The sequence below is a fragment of the Aethalodelphis obliquidens genome, unplaced genomic scaffold (assembly GCF_003676395.1).
Source record: "Aethalodelphis obliquidens isolate GAN/ISIS:26980383/991018 unplaced genomic scaffold, ASM367639v1 scaffold53, whole genome shotgun sequence".
Taxonomy (NCBI): Eukaryota; Metazoa; Chordata; class Mammalia; order Artiodactyla; family Delphinidae; genus Aethalodelphis; species Aethalodelphis obliquidens.
The window spans coordinates 13,527,552-13,544,404 of record NW_020837997.1 but is presented as its reverse complement, the minus strand read 5'-3'; the positions used below and the strand labels follow the sequence as shown (position 1 = coordinate 13,544,404).

The window sequence follows — 16,853 nt, the reverse complement described above, 5'->3', positions numbered from 1 at the left end:
ACCCACCTCATTTATTTCTGAAAAAAAATGAAAATAACCCAGGGTGTTAAGTGTGCATGCGTTTTAAGTAGGATAAAAATGAGTTAGGAGAACGCTTCTGGCAACTTTAACGCTAATTTACTAGGGAATTTCGCGTTACCCACCCTCGGTTTTTTCTCTCTTGAGGACATCAAGTTTAGTTCTGTTAATCTTCATTTTCGCTGTTTCCTGTACTTGGAGTGCTTTCCTTCCGTACTCCAAATCCACGTGTGAAAGAGAGGCCTTCCCTAATCATCCCAGCCAACTTACCCCCGCCCATCACAATCACAGCACCCCACTTTTTCTTCATAGCGCTTGCCATTAAGTAAAATTTGTTCATTTATGTACTAGTATACTAGCTTATAGTCCGTCTACCCCAATACAAGGTAATGAGAGCAAACATTTTGTTGGCCATCAGAGTTGGTGTGCAATAAATATTTTTCGACTATTAGACATCTGCTGTAAACAAATATCTCTATTACTTTACTCTTATGGATTGAATAAATGAAAGAACGCACTTGTAGGTGGATAGGTGGGTGAATAAATGAACAAATATGTTCAAAGAACGCCTGTAATTCTCTGGTCGCCAGATACCTAAACACAACTGCACCACGTGGTCGACTCTGCACCACAGGACGGCTCCGCCAACCCACAAGAGTCCGCCACTGTCCCACCATGCACCGCTCCATTCCGATCAGTTCTGATTTCCGCCCTCCTTTCGGTCGCAGAGGTCAGTTGCCCTAACGACTAGCTTGTCCCAGCCTCTAAATTGCGTCACTTCCCCCCCACGCCCGCCTAGATAATTGGTGCGCCTGCGCAAAATGAAAGCCCGCCGGTGCTGGCTCCTTCTGCGCAGGCGTCGCAGCTGGGGGGGGCGGGACCGGGCGGGGCCGCGGTACGCAGGCGCAGCCGTCGGTGGGTCGGGGTTCGGCTGCCTGAGAGGTGAGTGGGGGGTGCTCGGCGCTGAGCTCGGCGGGCCTGAGGTCCGCGGTTCGGGGCTCTTGGGGCTCCCAGGGCTCCGGGCTCCGTAAGAGGACGTCGGTGTGGGGCCGGGGTCGCCGCGTCCGCGGGGTACTATGAGTGGGCGGCGCGGAGGGGAAACTGAGGCCGGACGGCGTCGGGCAGGCCCTCGCCGGCCCGGGTCTCCCTCCCGCAGACCCCAGGCCCGGGAAATGCGGGTTCGCAGGCCGGCGGGTGGACAGCGGGAGGCGAAGCGCTCCGCACATAGTGAGCGCTTGCTGGGTGTCCGCTGCTTTCCGGAAACACGGTCCTTTTGAATCGGGGCCCCCGTTCGTGGAGTTCAAGTCGGGGCTCCTGTCTCGGCGCCGCCACTCTCTACATGGGTGACCTTAGCCAGCCTCTTGGCTTCTCGGAGCCTCAGTTTCCCCTTCTGTAAAATGGGCGTCGTCTCCGCCACTGCCTGGGGTGGGAGGCTTCCGGGAGGATTAAAGTCGCAGGGCCCCCAGCGCGAAGTGAGAGCTCAAAGGGAGCAGCAGCGGTTAGTCTGATTTCACACGGAGGGCCTCTGCCTACTGTGCTGGAGGTGGGAGAAATCTGGGGTCGAGGACTAGCTCGTCCACCTCTCGCTGGCTGTGTAAGCTCGGGGAGATCGCTTCCACTCTCCACCAGCCCTTTTCTTCTACTAATAGGGGATCTAGAAGTACATGCCTCTTACAGGCATTTTGAGGTTAAATACACGTGGAACATTCTTTACTTAGTTTCCCTCTCCTTGTCAAGAGCTTTCTAGAGGACAGCTAGTTTTGTTATTAGGTGCCAGGAAATGCGTGTGCACTCTGCATCCTCGCTGAGTGATGTTCCCATTTTCCTTTGTTTCTGCCTCACTGGTTATTTTTCTCTGCTTTTCCTCTCTGTAGACCAGGGATTTTGTCCTGTCAGGGGACCCGGGGCCGTGTCTGGGGACATCTGTGGCTTTCACGACCAGGGGCACTCCTGGCACCAAGTGAGTGGGGACCAGGGTTGTTGCTCCACACCCCTCAGTGCACAGGATGGCCCCCACAAAAAATGATCTGGCCCCAAATGTCCACAGTGCCAAAGTTAAATCCTACCCTAGACTAGTGATTCTTTGCCAGTGGGCTTCAGAGGGGGCAGAGGGTGTGAACCCCCAAGAAATCACGTGCACGGTTTTGTGTGCATGCCCACTTTTGTGGGATGAGGAAAGTGTATTTTGGAGTTTAGGCTCTGGAATCAGCCCGCCCAGGTTCAAAACTGCCGATTTGCATCTTAGCTGGGTGCCCTTGGGGGGATGCCCCCATCTCTCTAAGCCTCAGTTTTTTGTTCTGTACAATGGGAGTTAGATTAAACAAACTGTAACCAGGGGGCCAAATCCCCCTGCAGCCTGTGTTTGTGAATGAGGTTTTGTGGGATCACAGCCCACTTGATTGCATACATGTTATCCATGGCCTGGGAAGCTGAACGTCCTCATTCTGACCCTCCTTTTCAGAAAATGTTTGCTGACCCCTGAAATAGGCCATTATGTGTACTCAGCTCAGGGCCTGGAAAGTCCTGGGCACTCCAAGGATTTCATTCAGGGGTTTATAATTCAGTCTTCCTGAAAGGGTGAGTGGTTCTAAATGGGGTTAAGGTCTGCCCCGGATTGAGAGCTATAGTCTTCCTTGTTCCTCCTTTTTTTTGGGGGGCAAGACCCAATGCTGGCCTTGACGGCCCATGCACAGTGAGGGTGAAAGAGTAAAGAGGACGGTTGGTAGGTAGGCTTGTCATCCCCTCTGCTGATGAGGAAACCGAGACCCAAGAGAAACGACCTCCCAAAGGAACCTGGTCACGTGTCTCTGACCATGACAAGGATCCAAGGTTTCTCTGAGTCCATGTGGACCAAACGCCCCTGAGTGCTGGGGTCCCTGGGGGAAGGTGATCTGTCCAGTGGCTCACAGTCGGGTGCAGAGTGGGCAGGCCAGGAAAGAGTCGGAAGGCCTTGTAGGAGATGCTGGACCAGAGGCAGGACAAGTACTGGGCTTTGCTGGAAGAAGAGGGTGTCCAGCTCTGTCTGAGGAGGTGACCTTCTGGCTTGGTGTTGAAGGGGGAGTGAGTGGTTCCCAGATGGCAGGAGGGAAGGTGAGCATTGCGTTTGAGCAGAGCACAGGGGCTTTGGTGAGGGGCCACATGTGCCTGCTCAGGAGGTTTCGGGGGGCTGTGGAGGGTTTTTAGAGTGCAGGACATCCTGGCAGCCCCTCAGAGGAAAACAGGGCTGCGATGTGGGGCTCGGGCTGGAGCCTGAGTTCCAGCTCTTGGGACCGCCCTTTCCTGGGAACCCTAGGTGCCCTGGGAGGGGAGGGAGGAGCAGAGGACCAGCTTGCACACACTGGTGTTGGTGAGAAGAGCTGGATTCGGGGTGGAGGCGGGGCAGGGCACCCCCAGAAGGGGTGGGCAGTCTCAGAAAGAGGGTGCTTCTCCTTCCTGGTGTCCGGGGCTGGGTCACTCATTTTCCTGAGTGTACCCTTTTGCCTCTTCAAATGATCAGTTCTGAGCAGGGAAATAAAAGGAGTAGAGGCTGGGGTGTTTGGGCGTTTTTTGGCCGAGCTGCACAGCGTGTGAGATCTTAGTTCTCGGACCGCGGATCAAACCCACGTCCCTTGCACTGGAAGTGCGGAGTCCTAACCACTGGACCGCCAGGGAAGTCCCGAGGCTGGGGTGTTTTTAATGATAAAATGGAAAGGTGGACGGAGAGCCGGCGGGGGTTCTGAACGCACAGGGAGGAACTGGCACCGGGACCCCCGCTGCAGCCGCACCCCGGGGCCAGCGTCCGTCCCCCGGCCAGGCTCGCGCCTGAACCCCGCACCTGCAGCCAGCGCCCCGGGTGCCTTTGGAACCTCACAAAGCCCTCGCTGTTCGCAGAGAGAGCGGCCTGCCCCAAGAATTCTGTCCGGCAGCCAAAGCCCAACAAGTCGGGATTGTTCCCAAGACCCCAGTGCCCAGGGGCAGTCAAGGAAAAGAGCATCCTGGCGTTCCTGGGCCTGCTTTGCAGGGAGCGGGAAGGCGAGCAAGGGCCGACAGCTGTTCTGCGCCCAAGAGGCAGGAGAGCGGCAGTCCTCACGGCGCGCCTGTCTCGGACATGTGCTGGGTCCCCGCTGTGGACCCACATCCGCTTTTCTGCAGTCCGGAAACCCCAAATACTCTGCAAACACAGGATTTGCTGAAAGTTTGCAGCCAAGTCGTTTGGCCAGAAACTCTGACCCGTGCTGACTTTTATTTTTCCCACTGAGTGTTTATCAGTGATTTTCAGCTGGTGGTGGTTTGGTGACGTCTGGAGACTTTTGTGATTGTTACCCCTGTGGGGGAGGGGGGCTGCTCCACACCCCATGGTGCCCAGGACAGCCCCCCCCAGAGAGTGACCCAGCTCCCATGTCAGCTGTGCTAAGGGGGAGGGGCCCTGCATTCATTCTTTGGGAAAAAATCGAGTTTGATCCCTGTTCACACTGGACACCAGAATAAACCCCTGATGATCAGACAGTGTAAACCAGGGTGACCCCCAGCATGTGTGGGTCACCTCCCCTCCCTCCCACTCAGGTGTGGATTTAAATGTGTGTAGCATCCCGGGACCTCAAAGGTCAGACAGTCATGGAACGTAACCTCCGGGGGTCTCGCCCCGAGTGATTCTGCCCCCGGGGGACACTGTTGGACGGATGCCGGGATGCTGTTAAATACCCTACAGTGCACACGCTCCACAAAAGGAGTGACCTCCCCCGCACCACGCGGATAGAGCCCGGGGGAGAAGCTCCGCGTGGGGCGCTGGAGTCTCACCACAGCCTCTGTCACCCTGTTTCATAGAAGAGGAAAGAGAGGGCATCGCGGGGGCTCCTTCAGCCGTGACACGAGCATCCCGGCTCAGGGGTGGGGAGGCGACGTGGAGCTGGCCTCGGGTGGAGACGGCTGGACCTCAGGTGCTAAGACTGCAGAGCCCGTTGTTACCCCCAGGGCGCCTCCGGGAGCCCTGGTCTCGGTGCTCACTGTGTCAACTTGGGGGGCCGGCCCTCGGGAGGAGGTCATGTCAGTAGACCAGGAGAAGCCGGGAACCAGGAAACCGGGTAGCGGTTGCCTCAAATGAGCCGTTTAGTCGGGGTGGGAGGGCTGGTAGCAGCATGTACAAAGGCCCTGAGGTACAAAGGGCCGGGGCCCTTGGAAGAACTGAAGCTGTGCCAGGAACGGGTGTGACTTCGTGTCTCAGTTCTCTGCACCCTGACGGTCCCCTCAGAGTCACCCCCTCCGTCCTCACAGCTCAGTCACGTAAAGATCAGATTGCCTCTTTATCCTACTCTTAAGCAAACGCTTGTCACCACAGGGCCTCCATTAGTTCCCTGTGAGGAAAACAGATCCCCCCACGCACAGACCCTCGAGCCCAGTGTGACGCTCAGTCACCCAGTACCAGCTCCCATGGGTCTGGCAGGGGGGCCGTGCCCCTAAGTGCTGCCTGGAACACATCGGGGGAGCCCCAGCTGCCCAGCCTGTGACCTTCCCATGTGACCTGTCAACCTGTGACCCCCTCTGGGAGACCCTGGCACCCCTCCACCCTGTTCGGTGATCGAGAAGTCGGCTGGGAGGGGTTGGCAAACATGAAGGCCCAGGTGGTAAATTCTGTGGGCTTTGGGGCCCTTGAGGAAAACCAAGCATGCTCTGCAGACACTTCTATAACGTAGGGATGAAAAGACATCCTCAGCCAAACAGGCGGCTGCCAGGTGTGGCCCTTGACCCCTGATTAGAACAGAACGTACAGAAGGATCAGGGTCCTGGGGTCTCGGAGGGTCACATCCTAAGAGGGTCACTTTGGGCTTTGAAAACAGATTTTCTCCTAGTTACAGTAAAATAGATATACCGCGAAGTTTACCACCTTAACCATCTTTAAGCGCACGGCTCAGTGACATTAGGCACATTCACATTGTCGTACAGCCATCCCCACCATCCATCTCCAGAACTTTCTCATCTTCCCAAACTGAAACTCTGTCCCCGTGAAACAGAGTCCCCCAGCCCCTGGCCGCCACCGTCTAGTTCCTGTCTCTATGGATTTGAGCCCTCTAGGGACCTCATGTGAATTGAATCAGACAGCGTTTGTCCTGTGTCTAGTTTATCTCACTGAGCAATCATGTCCTTAAGGTTCATCCAGGTTGTAGCAGGTGTCAGAACTTCCTTCCTTTTTAAGGCTGAATCGTATTCCGCTGTGTGGATGGATCACATCTGTTGATCCATCCATGCATGGACATTGGGTTCTGTCTGCCTTTCGGCCGTGGTGAATGATGCCTCTGTTTGTCAAATGTCTGTAAAACCAGAACCTTGTTGATGTTTTGGGCAGCAGCTCGCTGGTTCGGCTGGGGAAGATGACTCACCTTTGGGGGTTTCACTGTCTTCAGAACGAGCGGGTTGTGCTGGCTGGTCTCCCTGGGCCCCTCTGTGTTGCCCCTGAGAGCCTGTGCATCTGGGGCTGGCCGTCTGTCCTCTGGGCTCTAGCGTCCTGATTCCAGACCTCCCAGTTCCTGGGACGCTCTTGGGCCAAAGGCGCTTGCTTGGTAAAGGCTCATTGTATCCAGAAATGGGGGAGGAGAAAGCTCATTACCGTCCCCGTAGAGCTTTCCGGGGGTGGCCAGAGTGCCCTGTCCAGCTGTACAATATAGCTGCTTTAAGTCCTTCCCTTTTTAAAATTTGAGATATAATTCACATACCGTAAAACTTAGTAGGTTTTAGTATATTCACGGTGCTGTGCAACCATCACCACTAATTTCAGAACATTCCGTGACCCCAAAAGAAGCCCCACCCCCTCCCCAGCCCCTGGCAACCACGAACCCGCTCTCTGTGTCTGTGGATTGGCCTCTCCTGGACGTTTCCCATCAGTGGGATCACACACTGTGTGGCCTTCTGTGTCTGGCTTCTCTCCCTTTTTTTAAGTTGTCGATGGATGTAGTTTTCTGTGAACCGGAAACGGCTCTGAGCGCGGCCAGCATCGCGTGTCTTGACTGCACTCGCCCGGCGGCTCTGGGCCGGCAGCGCCCGGCCTGCTGTCGGCCAGTGTGCGAAGCCTGGGGGCTATGACTTGCTCTGTCCGGTTTGGTTTAGCCGCCGCTGGCCAGTGGTGGGTTAATGATAACTCAGCCAGGAGGCCGCCTCTCGGTTTCCAAGCCACACAGGCTGTTCACCCTGCGGGGGCATGTTTGGGGGACCAAGATGCTTCACACCATGGATCCCACCCTCCTGGGCGAGCCCTGCATGGCCTCGGGCAAGCGTGGGAGATGGGCCTGTGCAGGGGGCGAGGCTGTGTGTGAAGTGCCTGGCGCACCACGGCCCACGGGGAACAGGCCCTTCCCACGCCCGTTCTCCAGGCTTCTCGCCTCAGCACGGTAGGGGGCCATCCGCCAAGTTGTGACGACCACAGCTGTCACCAGTGTCCCCTTGGGAGAGTCACACCTGGCCTAGGAATACAGCAGGTTGTAGAGGAACCCGGAGGAGGCCCTGAGGCGGCCTGGGAGGGGGTGTCAGTGCCCTCTGGGCCTTTGGTCTGCTCAGGCCCACCCAGGGGTCCTGTCTGACCCTCGTGGGCGGTGCGTGTCCCCCGGGTGTTCGGGGCCCGGAAACTGTTGGACCGTTTTCTTGTCCAGAGCGTGGAGTAGCAGCAGGTGGGACTGCAGCCTGCCCTCTGTGTCCCTGGGGAGCCCCACGCCCCCCGTCCAGCTGGTGAGGAGGGATGACCACCGTGCCCAGGGCCACATCACCCTGGGGTTAGAGTCAGGCAGGACGGCAAGGGGCTCTGGACCTACAGCCTCAGCGTCTCCTCTGTGAAATGTGGAGAATTCACATGTCTGCCTCACCGTTGTCAGGCAGACACAATTAGCCAGTGAGTTAAAGTGGCTCCTGCCGGGCAGGGCGGGTGCGTGAGGGCAGAGGGGCAAAGGCTCGGCTGTGCCCGCCGCCCATCCCGTCCTCACACTGTGGACCGCCGTCCGCAGATCCTGAAACCCCCAGACCTTGTCTGCTCCCATCTCAAGATGGATAACAAGAAGCGTCTGGCCTACGCCATCATCCGGTTCCTGCATGACCAGCTCCGGCACGGGGAGCTCTCCTCTGACGCCCAGGAGAGCTTGGAAGGTACGTGCTGTGGGCCACGCGCGCCTCCCAGGGCCTCGAGTCCCCTGCCCGACCCCCCACTTGCATCAGCGCCTAGAAGCTCCGCGGGGTGGGAGCAATAGGCTGGTCCCTGTCCTCGTTTCACAGGTAGGGACGCTGAGCCCCAGGCGGGTGCAGGGCTGCCCCCCGCCTCCCTCACTTTAGGCTGGGCCTCCCGCAGCTGTTCTCTTCCGGAGGGATGCAGTTCCCGAAGGTTTTCCATGTCCCCTGTTGCGCGTGTGTCCCTATCGGTCAAAGGAGTGAGAGAGGCCAGGGGTGGGGAGCCCAGCCCAGACCCGGCCGCTAGCCTGCCTGGCAGGAGGTAGCTGTTACATGCCCACCGGGCCGCACCGAACCCCCGAGGCCTCCCACCCGGGCAGCCCCCGCATTGTGACCCCACAGAGAGGCCTGGCGTCACCACCTGAGCCCCGTGGGGCAGGGACGGCGGCTCCCCCACTCCTCCCGGCCTCAGGGCTCGAGGGGCAAGTCCATCCTGCGCTGCCCGAGGAATCACAGCTGGCACCCATAGGGCCCCGCAGGGCGCACGCAGCGCCTGGTGCATCCGAGGCCTTAGCGAGCACGTCCGAGAAAGGAAGCGTGAGCGCTGCCCCCCAGAATCGTCAGCTTGGGGTTGGGTTCAGTAGAGCACACCTTTGTCCCCCTGACAGTTGCCATCCAATGCCTGGAGACCGCTTTCGGGGTGACGGTGGAGGATAGCGACCTCGCGCTCCCCCAGACTCTTCCCGAAATATTTGAAGCAGCTGCGGCGGGCAGGGTGAGCCTCGGGCACTGCGGGGCTGTGGTTCTGTCTCAGTTCGAGGGCCTGAGTTACCCCCCAGAGCTCAGCTGTCCTCGGGCGTCCCCTGGCTGGTTGGGGGAGGGGAGAGGGTGCTGGGCTTGGGGGAGGAGGTCAGCGGTTTCCTGCTGCCCCTCAAAGAGATCATTGTGGCTTTGGGGCCAGGAGATACCACCTGATCTGAGGAGCCCCCAGCGAACCCCACCTTCGGAGGAGGACTCGGCCGAGGCAGAACGCCTCAAAACCGAAGGTAAGGAACGCCCCGCACAGCTGGCCTCCGGGTGCTACGGGCAGAGGCCGGCTGGTCCTGGGCTGTGGAGCGGATGGCAAACCAGCCTTTGGAGATGGGGCCGGAGGGCTTTTACACTGATGCAGAGATGCAGAGAAATCAGACCCTTGACCAGGAGGAATTAAAGGGTGAGGCCGCTGCGGAGGGCGGTCTGACAGCTTCCCAAATGGTTAGATAGAGTGACCATGTGACCCAGCAGTTCCACCCTAGGGTGTGCCCAGGAGGGGTGCAAACGCACATCCACAAAGACGCTTGTGCACGCGTGTTCATAGCGGCATAGGAGTGGAAGCCGCCCAGGTGCCCATCGGCTGACGAGCGGACACACACACGTGTCCCTCCACACACGGGGACGTCACCCAGCCACGCAGAGGAGAGAAGCCCCGACACTCGCTCCAGCGTGGATGGACCCTGAGAACAGGATTCTCAAGGAGAGAAGCCAGACACAGAAGGACACACAGTGTCTGATTCCGTTGGTGGGACACATCCAGAACAGGCAGAGCCAGACAGAGAGTGGATGTGTAGTTGTCAGGGGCTGGGGGGGGCGGTGACAGCTAATGGGGACGGGGCTTATTTTGGCTAATGGAATGTTCTGGAATTAGTGCTAACAGTTGGACCAGTTTGAATATACTAAAAGTCGCTGAGTTATATACGCTTTTAAAGGGTGAGTCTCACGGTATGTGAATTCCATCTCATTAAAACTGCGCTGTTTCTGAAGGAACGAGCAAAAGTGATGGTATCTGAGGCTCAGGTTCCCAAATACCACAACCAGGACAGTGACAGCTGCTGCACCAAGGGCTGGCTCCGGCCAGGCCCTGCGCTGGACGCAGACCCGCCCTCCGCCTCGTGCCACCACCCTAGCCTGTGTCTAAGCGTTGCATCCTGGGCCCCCAAAGTCTCGAACTGTCACATGGAAGCCGGGCGAGCTGAGAACGCCGTCTCAGAACTTCGGGGTCCGAGGGGAACAGCCGAGGGTACGTTTCCTTCCCTTTCTCTTCAGGGAACGAACAGATGAAAGTAGAAAACTTTGAGGCTGCCGTGCACTTCTATGGGAAAGCCATCGAGCTGAACCCCGCCAACGCCGTCTACTTCTGTAACAGGTACGGCAGGGACCGGTGGGGTCCTGGGCAGGCTAAGCGGAGTCCCCAGGGGAATGGGAGGGGCGGTCGATCTGTGGGTTAGTGATGGCTCAGCCGCTGTCCCAAATAACGAGCCCATGCCTGGTGGCCGGCCAGGTGCGGCCCAGTGTCAGTGGTGCTAGCGGCCGCACTCGTCTGCCCCCACAGCCTCGGTTTCCCTGGTGAACGGGGTGGCACCCAGATTGCTGTATCCTCCGGCGCCAGCCCCGGTGTCCAGCCCCACCGGGCCTCCCATCCTTGGCAACCCTGCCTCCGCCCCACCTGACAGACGGGGAAGCTGCAATCAGCTCCCCGACTGCCCTGGTTTGCCTTCTCCCAGAGCTGCGGCCCACAGCAAACTGGGGAACTACGCGGGGGCGGTTCAGGACTGCGAGCGGGCCATCTGCATAGACCCGTCCTACAGCAAGGCCTACGGCAGGATGGGGTGAGTGCCGCCCGCCCCGTACATGCTGTCTGCCTGGGGTCAGCGCGGCCCCGCACGTTAAGGCCCCAGCCCACTGGGCTGCCCCACCTCACGCACCAATCCCGAGTCCAGGCCGTCAGCTGAGCTTCTGACCGACCAGCTGTAAGTCCGGGTTCCCACGACCCTCTCCTTGGGTTCAGCGATTCCCTCGAAGGCTCACAGGACTCAGGAAAACGTTTCACTTAACCTTCTCTGGCTTATCGTAAGGGATGCAGAGGAGCAGCAGGCGGAGGACCGCCAAGGGCGAGGTCGGGGAGGGTCCCGAGGCAGAGCTTCTGTCCTGCGCGGTTCGGGGCGCGCCTCCCACCCAGCACGCGGGGCGGTCACCAGTGGGGGTGGGTTTTATAGCCCGTCTCTAACGCCTCCCTCCCCGGGAGTTGGGGGTGAGTTTGGTCTTTGTGGCCAGCAGCACATCCGGAGGCTTCCTGGAAGCCCACCTCATTAGCATAAACAGGCCTCCTCGTTAGCATAAACTCCAGTGCAGTCCAAGGACACACCTGTGATTCAGCTCGCGGAGGAGGGAGGAGCTCTGACCACGCCTGCCCCGCCTCCTCCCAGCTCTGGCGACCCCAGCAGTTGGGGCTGCTGGGCCTGGGCGGGCAGGCGGATGGCCTCTCAGGCCCTCCACGCGCACTGTCCCTCCTGCAGCCTGGCTCTGTCCAGCCTGAACAAGCACACGGAGGCCGTGGCCTACTACAGGAAGGCCTTGGAGCTGGACCCCGACAACGAGACCTACAAGTCCAACCTCAAGGTGGCGGAGCTGAGGCTGAGAGAGGCACCCAGTCCCGTGAGTCCTCTGGGGACTGGCCGCGGGGGCAGGGCGGCTCGGGGTCGAGGGCTGGGCCTGACCCGTGTGGGAGGAACGTCTCTGGTGCCGGGGGTCCGGCATCTGTTTAACGGGGTCCTGTCGTGAGGGAAGAGGCTTATCCTCGCAGAGTCCCCGGAAATGGGAGGGCGTGGGTCACATGGGGAAGCCCCAGCTCGTCAGGAGGCAGAGGGCTGGGGGCTGTGTGGGCCTTGGGAAGGAGCTGGCAGGCTGGGTGAGCAGGCGCGGGATCGGGTAGTTTGAATGGCACCAGGGCAGGGGGGCTGCCCGGGGTGACCAAGGCAGGGGGACAGTGGCCCCAAGCCCCGAAGAGGCTGGTTTGCGCGTGAAAGGTGCACTCGCGGGCCATTTGTTTACCAGTTTCTAGGGATTGGCCACCCCTGGGAGGGGCCGTCCCGCCACATTCAGCGTCACAAAGTGAAAGACACGGTTAATATACCGTGCTCTTCCGGGGGACCCACACCGTGGTGCGCGTCTTTCACGAAGCACCCCCGGCCGCAGGGCCTGGCCGCCCGGGTTGCTGGGACGCCCAGGATTCCAACAGGCCCCAGGTGGGACCTTACCCCTCAGTTCCCGGGGGGCCGGCTGTCGAGGTTCTGTGTCGAGGCCCCACTAACCAGGGCTTTTCTCACCCCACAGACGGGAGGTGTTGGCAGTTTTGACATCGCGGGCCTGCTGAACAACCCAAGCTTCATGAGCATGGTAACGGCCCCCGCCTGCCATGTCACCATGGGCCCCGGGCCAGGGCCGCCCCACTGCAGACACCATGGACACTGGGCGCCGTGGGGTGTGGAGCCGGACAAGCTGAACCCGCCTCTCCCAGCTGAATAACCTGGGGAATCTCCACACCCCTTCCCCCCCAGTCCGGGCCCCCTTGCGGTGTGGCCACGGTGACAGCAGCATCGCTGCACCTGCTCCCTGAGGTGCAGACGAGACACCGCCGGGCGCGGGGGCCCCGCGGAGGAAGGGCCGACCACCTTCTGGTCCAGATGCGCGTGTTCTGCGCAGGGCCGTCCCCTGGAACAGGCACCCAGCGTATCCGGCACATGCCTGTCAGCCCCCGGGTGGTCTCACCGGTCCTCAGGCCACACCGCTGGCTCAAGGGGCCTCATCTCAGGTCGCCAGGGAGAGAGGAGCCTGGAGCCCCCCTATCAGAGAAACGTCCGCACCTGAGCGGGAAGCGTCTGGCCTCCCATGTCTCGGAGCCTGGGCTGCCGTTCTCGTCCAGGGTGGGACGGGCACGAGGCTACCAGAGGACTCCTGGCGGCGGGGAGCGGCCTGACAGAGGCTGCTCCTTTGGCCTTGTCCGTCGGGGTCGGCGGTCTCGGTCCCCCTTAGCTTCGTGCTGTGCTGTTGGCACCCATCCATGCCCGACACTTGCATGACCGTGGCCTGGACACCCAGCCATGCAGGGCAGTGGACTGGCCGAGGCTGGCTGGTAGCGCTCTCCAGCCCTTTTCGGAAAGAGCCACAGCCTGGAAGGTGCTTCCCTGGCTTCTGCTCATGTGCACGTCTTAAAATCGGCCCTGAGGAGCTAATCCCGACGTGGCTGGGGGTGTCAGTGTAGGAGAGATGCCAGGATGATGTTCATCCACATAGCAGAGCTGGAACTGACTCCCAGGTGTCCCTGGTCGGGGAAGGATGACAAGGTTCCTGGAATCTTAAGATGAGAGTCCAGATGGGATCGAAGTGGGGAAAAGGCAGGGTCACAGTGTGTGGGGATGGGGTGGGGCCCGGGGAAGAGGCGGGCCTGGCGCTCTGGGTTCTGGGCTGGAGGCCCACGGTGCGTACGGGGAAACCTCGTCAATGATGAAATGCGTTTGGGAGCTTGCTTTTTCTGAGAAGTCTGTTTTTTTCTTCAGGCATCCAACCTCATGAACAATCCCCAAGTTCAACAGCTGTAAGTGACCACCGTTCTCCTTTGGGTCTTGTGGTTAAAATTACTGTGGTGCAAGGTACACAAAATGTACCATTTTAACCATTTTAAGGTTTGTGATTCCGTGGCATTAAGTATATTTACGACGTCCTGTAGCTGTGGCCACCATCTAGTTCCAGACATTCATCACCCGAAAAAGAAACCCTGTCCCATTAGCACCATCCCCAGCCCCTGACCACCAGGAACCCACTCTCTGTCTCTGGATTTGCCTGTTCTGGACGTTTCCCATCAATGGACTCAGACTCTGTGTGGCCTTCTGTGTCACTGGCATCACCCGGTGTCCCTGAGGGACAGCATTGCCCCGTTACGAGTCACTGTCTTTAAGCCAAAAAAGGGTGTTGCTGGGAAAGCTGATGGAATTGGCAGGCTGCAGTCAGAGAGAAGCGTGGGCTGAGGGCAGGTTCGGGCCCCAGGAGATGTCCATTGCCGGCAGAGGGGAAGGGCCAAGTGGGGATCAGAGGAGGAGGGCTGAACCGTCTGCGAGTCAAGGGCTCTCTTTGCAGCATGTCCGGCATGATTTCGGGCGGCCACAACCCCTTGGGGACTCCCGGCACCAACCCCTCGCAGAACGACCTGGCCAGCCTCATCCAGGCGTGAGTGGACCTGCCAGGCGGGGCTCCTGGGCAGGCGGGGCGTGTCCCCACTCCCCCAGGAAGAGAGACCTGCTCTGTAGGGCCTGCGTCCTCTGGGGAGCGGTCCCCCTGCCCTCGAGGGGCACGTGGGGTGGGCACCCTGGCCCAGGCTGAGCCCGGGCGCACCTCACCTCCCCGCAGGGGCCAGCAGTTCGCTCAGCAGATGCAGCAGCAGAACCCAGAGTTGATAGAACAGCTGCGCAGTCAGATCCGGAGTCGGACCCCCAGTGCCAGCAGCGACGACCCGCGGGAATGACTGCCCGGTGAGTCCGGGGCCGGGCCCGCGTCACTGAGGCCACGCGGGGGTGTCTCTGGTCATCAGGCCCCTTGCCGAGGGTTCCCACCCGGATCCCCTACCCCTCTCAGTCCCGCTCAGTTGGGCTGTTTCTCTCTCCAGCCCCCCAGCGCCATCAGGTCCTTCCTGGCTGACCAGAAGCCTTCTCTCACTTTTCCGTCTCTCTTCCCATTGGACCGCCCATGAGAGGAAAAGGAATTGGACCTGCATGTTAAGACGGATTTTTATTATTTTTATTTTTTTGCCTCAGCCCTTCCCTCCCTTTTTGTATTCTCTCACGGCCCCCAGACCCTTCTCGAAACAGAGCCAGCAAGCTGTGAGCACAGACCAGCACCAGTCTCACTCCCAGCCCCCCCAAAACCCAGTCTCTAAAGTATTTTCTAGAATAATTTGGGGGGGGTCCTTTCGCCGCTCTCAAGAAGCGCCCATGGGGAAGCCGTGGCACGAAGCCCCTTCCGCAGCCCCGCCCCCTCGGCCTGTCTTCAGGGGCCTCGCAGCCCACGAGAAGCTGCTCTCTGCGTCGACCTTGGCCACCCCAGCCGCTCCTGCTCGGACGGGCTCCCTGCCAGCCAGCCCGGCCCTTGGACCCGGGTTCTCGCATGAGCAACTCCCGCTGCAGGTTCCCAGGAGCCGGTTCTGTTGCCCTGGGCCTGGGGGCGGCCCGGAGCGGACGTCCTGGGTGTGCAGGACCCATTTCTGGGACTTTTCTTCCAGTCGAGCATTTGGATGGACGCGGGTCTGATCCCAGTGCTCTCTTCCGAGTACTCAAGACCGAAAGACCGTGAGGGGCCCTCTCACCACCTTCAGCCTGGCCCCCGAGCCCATCCCGGCCTGGCCATGTGTCCCAGCCACTGCCCTTCTACCCACAGGTGGTCCCGCTGGCCCGGCGCCTCCTCCCGTTGGGAGGGGGGGCTGCAGGGGGTCCTGGTGCCACCCGCCTTGGCCTGAGATTGCCAGGCAGCCACCGTGGATGCCCGGCGGCCCCAGGCGAGGCGGGACGGCGTGGGGAGGAGGGGTCGGCTGGCACCACCGCTCCGGCAGCAGTGTTGGCAGCTGGATCGTCGGAGGCTCCCTGGTGGTGTCGGGCCATGTGCGAGGTGACCCAGCACCGTGTGTGTAGGTAACTAGTAGGGAGACGGCCGCCGGCCACCCGCCGTCTGGCACACGTCCGGCGAGATGTGTCCTAACTCTTGCGTGCTAGCCATGGTGACAAGCATAACGTAACGTGTGGGGAATAAATAGACATCATGACCTCTGCCTGTCTCTGTGTTGACCTCTCAGCGCCGCCTCCCCTCCCTGCCCCTAGCTTCCAGGAACCCCCAGCCTGGACCCTGTGTGGGTCGCCTTGGAACCACTGAACCGGGTTGTGTGTGCATCTCCTGTCACCGCTGAGACAGTCCCACAGATTCAGTGGCTTTTAACCACACAGAGCATCTCAGTCCTGGAGGTCAGAAGTTGGACATGGCCCCTGCCCCCAGAGGCTAAATCCAGGTGTGGGCGGGTCTGCCTCCCTGCCAGGGCTCAAGGGGAGAGTACCTCCTGCCTTTCCCAGCGTCTGGAGGCCGCCACAGATGGTGTAGGCAAAGGGGGGCGTCAGCACCTGCACTCGGCTCCCCACTGGCCACTGGGCTGTGGGAACACCTTTGGGCCACGCTCGCTTCCTTCAGCCGTGGCCTCTGTGGCTTCTGGGGGATTGTACTTCAGCTTCCGGTGACCTTGAGCTGCCTTGTCCTGCAGAGATGACTTCCCCGTGTTCCCTGCCTCTTGGACGGTGGCCAATAGGGGATGAAGGAAGTTCAAGGAGGAGGAGGGGTCCGTCCCCGGTGGTTGCCGCTGGCGGGGTGTGGAAGCTCCTTGCCGTCCAGCCCTCCTGTTCCAGCTACCCAGTGCCACCGGGCAGCCTGGCCACCCGCGGAGCCGGCGAGGAAGGCGGGGTCCTGGCCGCCCCGAGTTCCCGATCTGCGTTTCCACAGAAGTTAATGCAGTAAACTGGCATTTACGTGGCTCCAGCTACCTGTCTGGGGAAATGGTTCCCTTAAAAAAAATTGAGATATAATTTACATGACATAACATTTGCCATTTGAAAACGTACGGGGACTTCCCTGGTGGTCCATTGGTTAAGACTCCACGCTCCTAATGCAGAGGCCCCGGGTTCGATCCCTGGTTGGGGAACTAGATCCCACATGTGGCAGCTAAGAGTTTGCACGCCACAACTGAAAGATCCTGCACGTGGCAATGAAGATCCCACGTGCTACAACTAAGACCCGGTGCAGCCAAATAAATAAATATTAAAATAAATAGCTAAAAATAAAATTGTACAACTCAGTAGTTTTTAGTACAT

The 16,853-nt window shown here is 59.7% G+C and overlaps 1 protein-coding gene across 3 annotated transcripts; it reads left to right on the top strand.

Annotated features, from left to right (window-relative positions):
* Positions 1-885: 885 nt before the first annotated feature.
* Positions 886-15,767, top strand: SGTA (small glutamine rich tetratricopeptide repeat co-chaperone alpha). Of its 3 annotated transcripts, none has more exons than XM_027085971.1 (12): positions 886-960; positions 7,983-8,121; positions 8,808-8,914; positions 9,101-9,185; positions 10,222-10,321; positions 10,680-10,784; positions 11,472-11,610; positions 12,289-12,351; positions 13,512-13,549; positions 14,089-14,178; positions 14,359-14,480; positions 14,615-15,767. In XM_027085971.1, the coding sequence occupies exons 2-11, from the start codon at positions 8,022-8,024 to the stop codon at positions 14,471-14,473; spliced, it is 942 nt and encodes a 313-aa protein (XP_026941772.1). In that variant the 5' UTR covers positions 886-960; positions 7,983-8,021; the 3' UTR covers positions 14,474-14,480; positions 14,615-15,767. The 3 variants fall into 3 exon arrangements, with proteins under 3 accessions (XP_026941772.1, XP_026941770.1, XP_026941771.1); XM_027085969.1 differs by having other exon boundaries at positions 9,077-9,185; XM_027085970.1 differs by lacking the exon at positions 886-960 and adding an exon at positions 1,003-7,870 and having other exon boundaries at positions 9,077-9,185.
* The last annotated feature ends 1,086 nt before the right edge of the window (positions 15,768-16,853 follow it).

Excerpts from the sequence above, each read along its gene's own strand:
- SGTA (XM_027085969.1), top strand. The coding sequence starts at position 8,022 with ATGGATAACAAGAAGCGTCTGGCCTACGCCATCATCCGGTTCCTGCAT. Across the intron at positions 8,122-8,807 it reads CGCCCAGGAGAGCTTGGAAG|TTGCCATCCAATGCCTGGAG; the intron begins GTACGTGCTGTG and ends TCCCCCTGACAG. Across the intron at positions 9,186-10,221 it reads AGAACGCCTCAAAACCGAAG|GGAACGAACAGATGAAAGTA; the intron begins GTAAGGAACGCC and ends CTTTCTCTTCAG.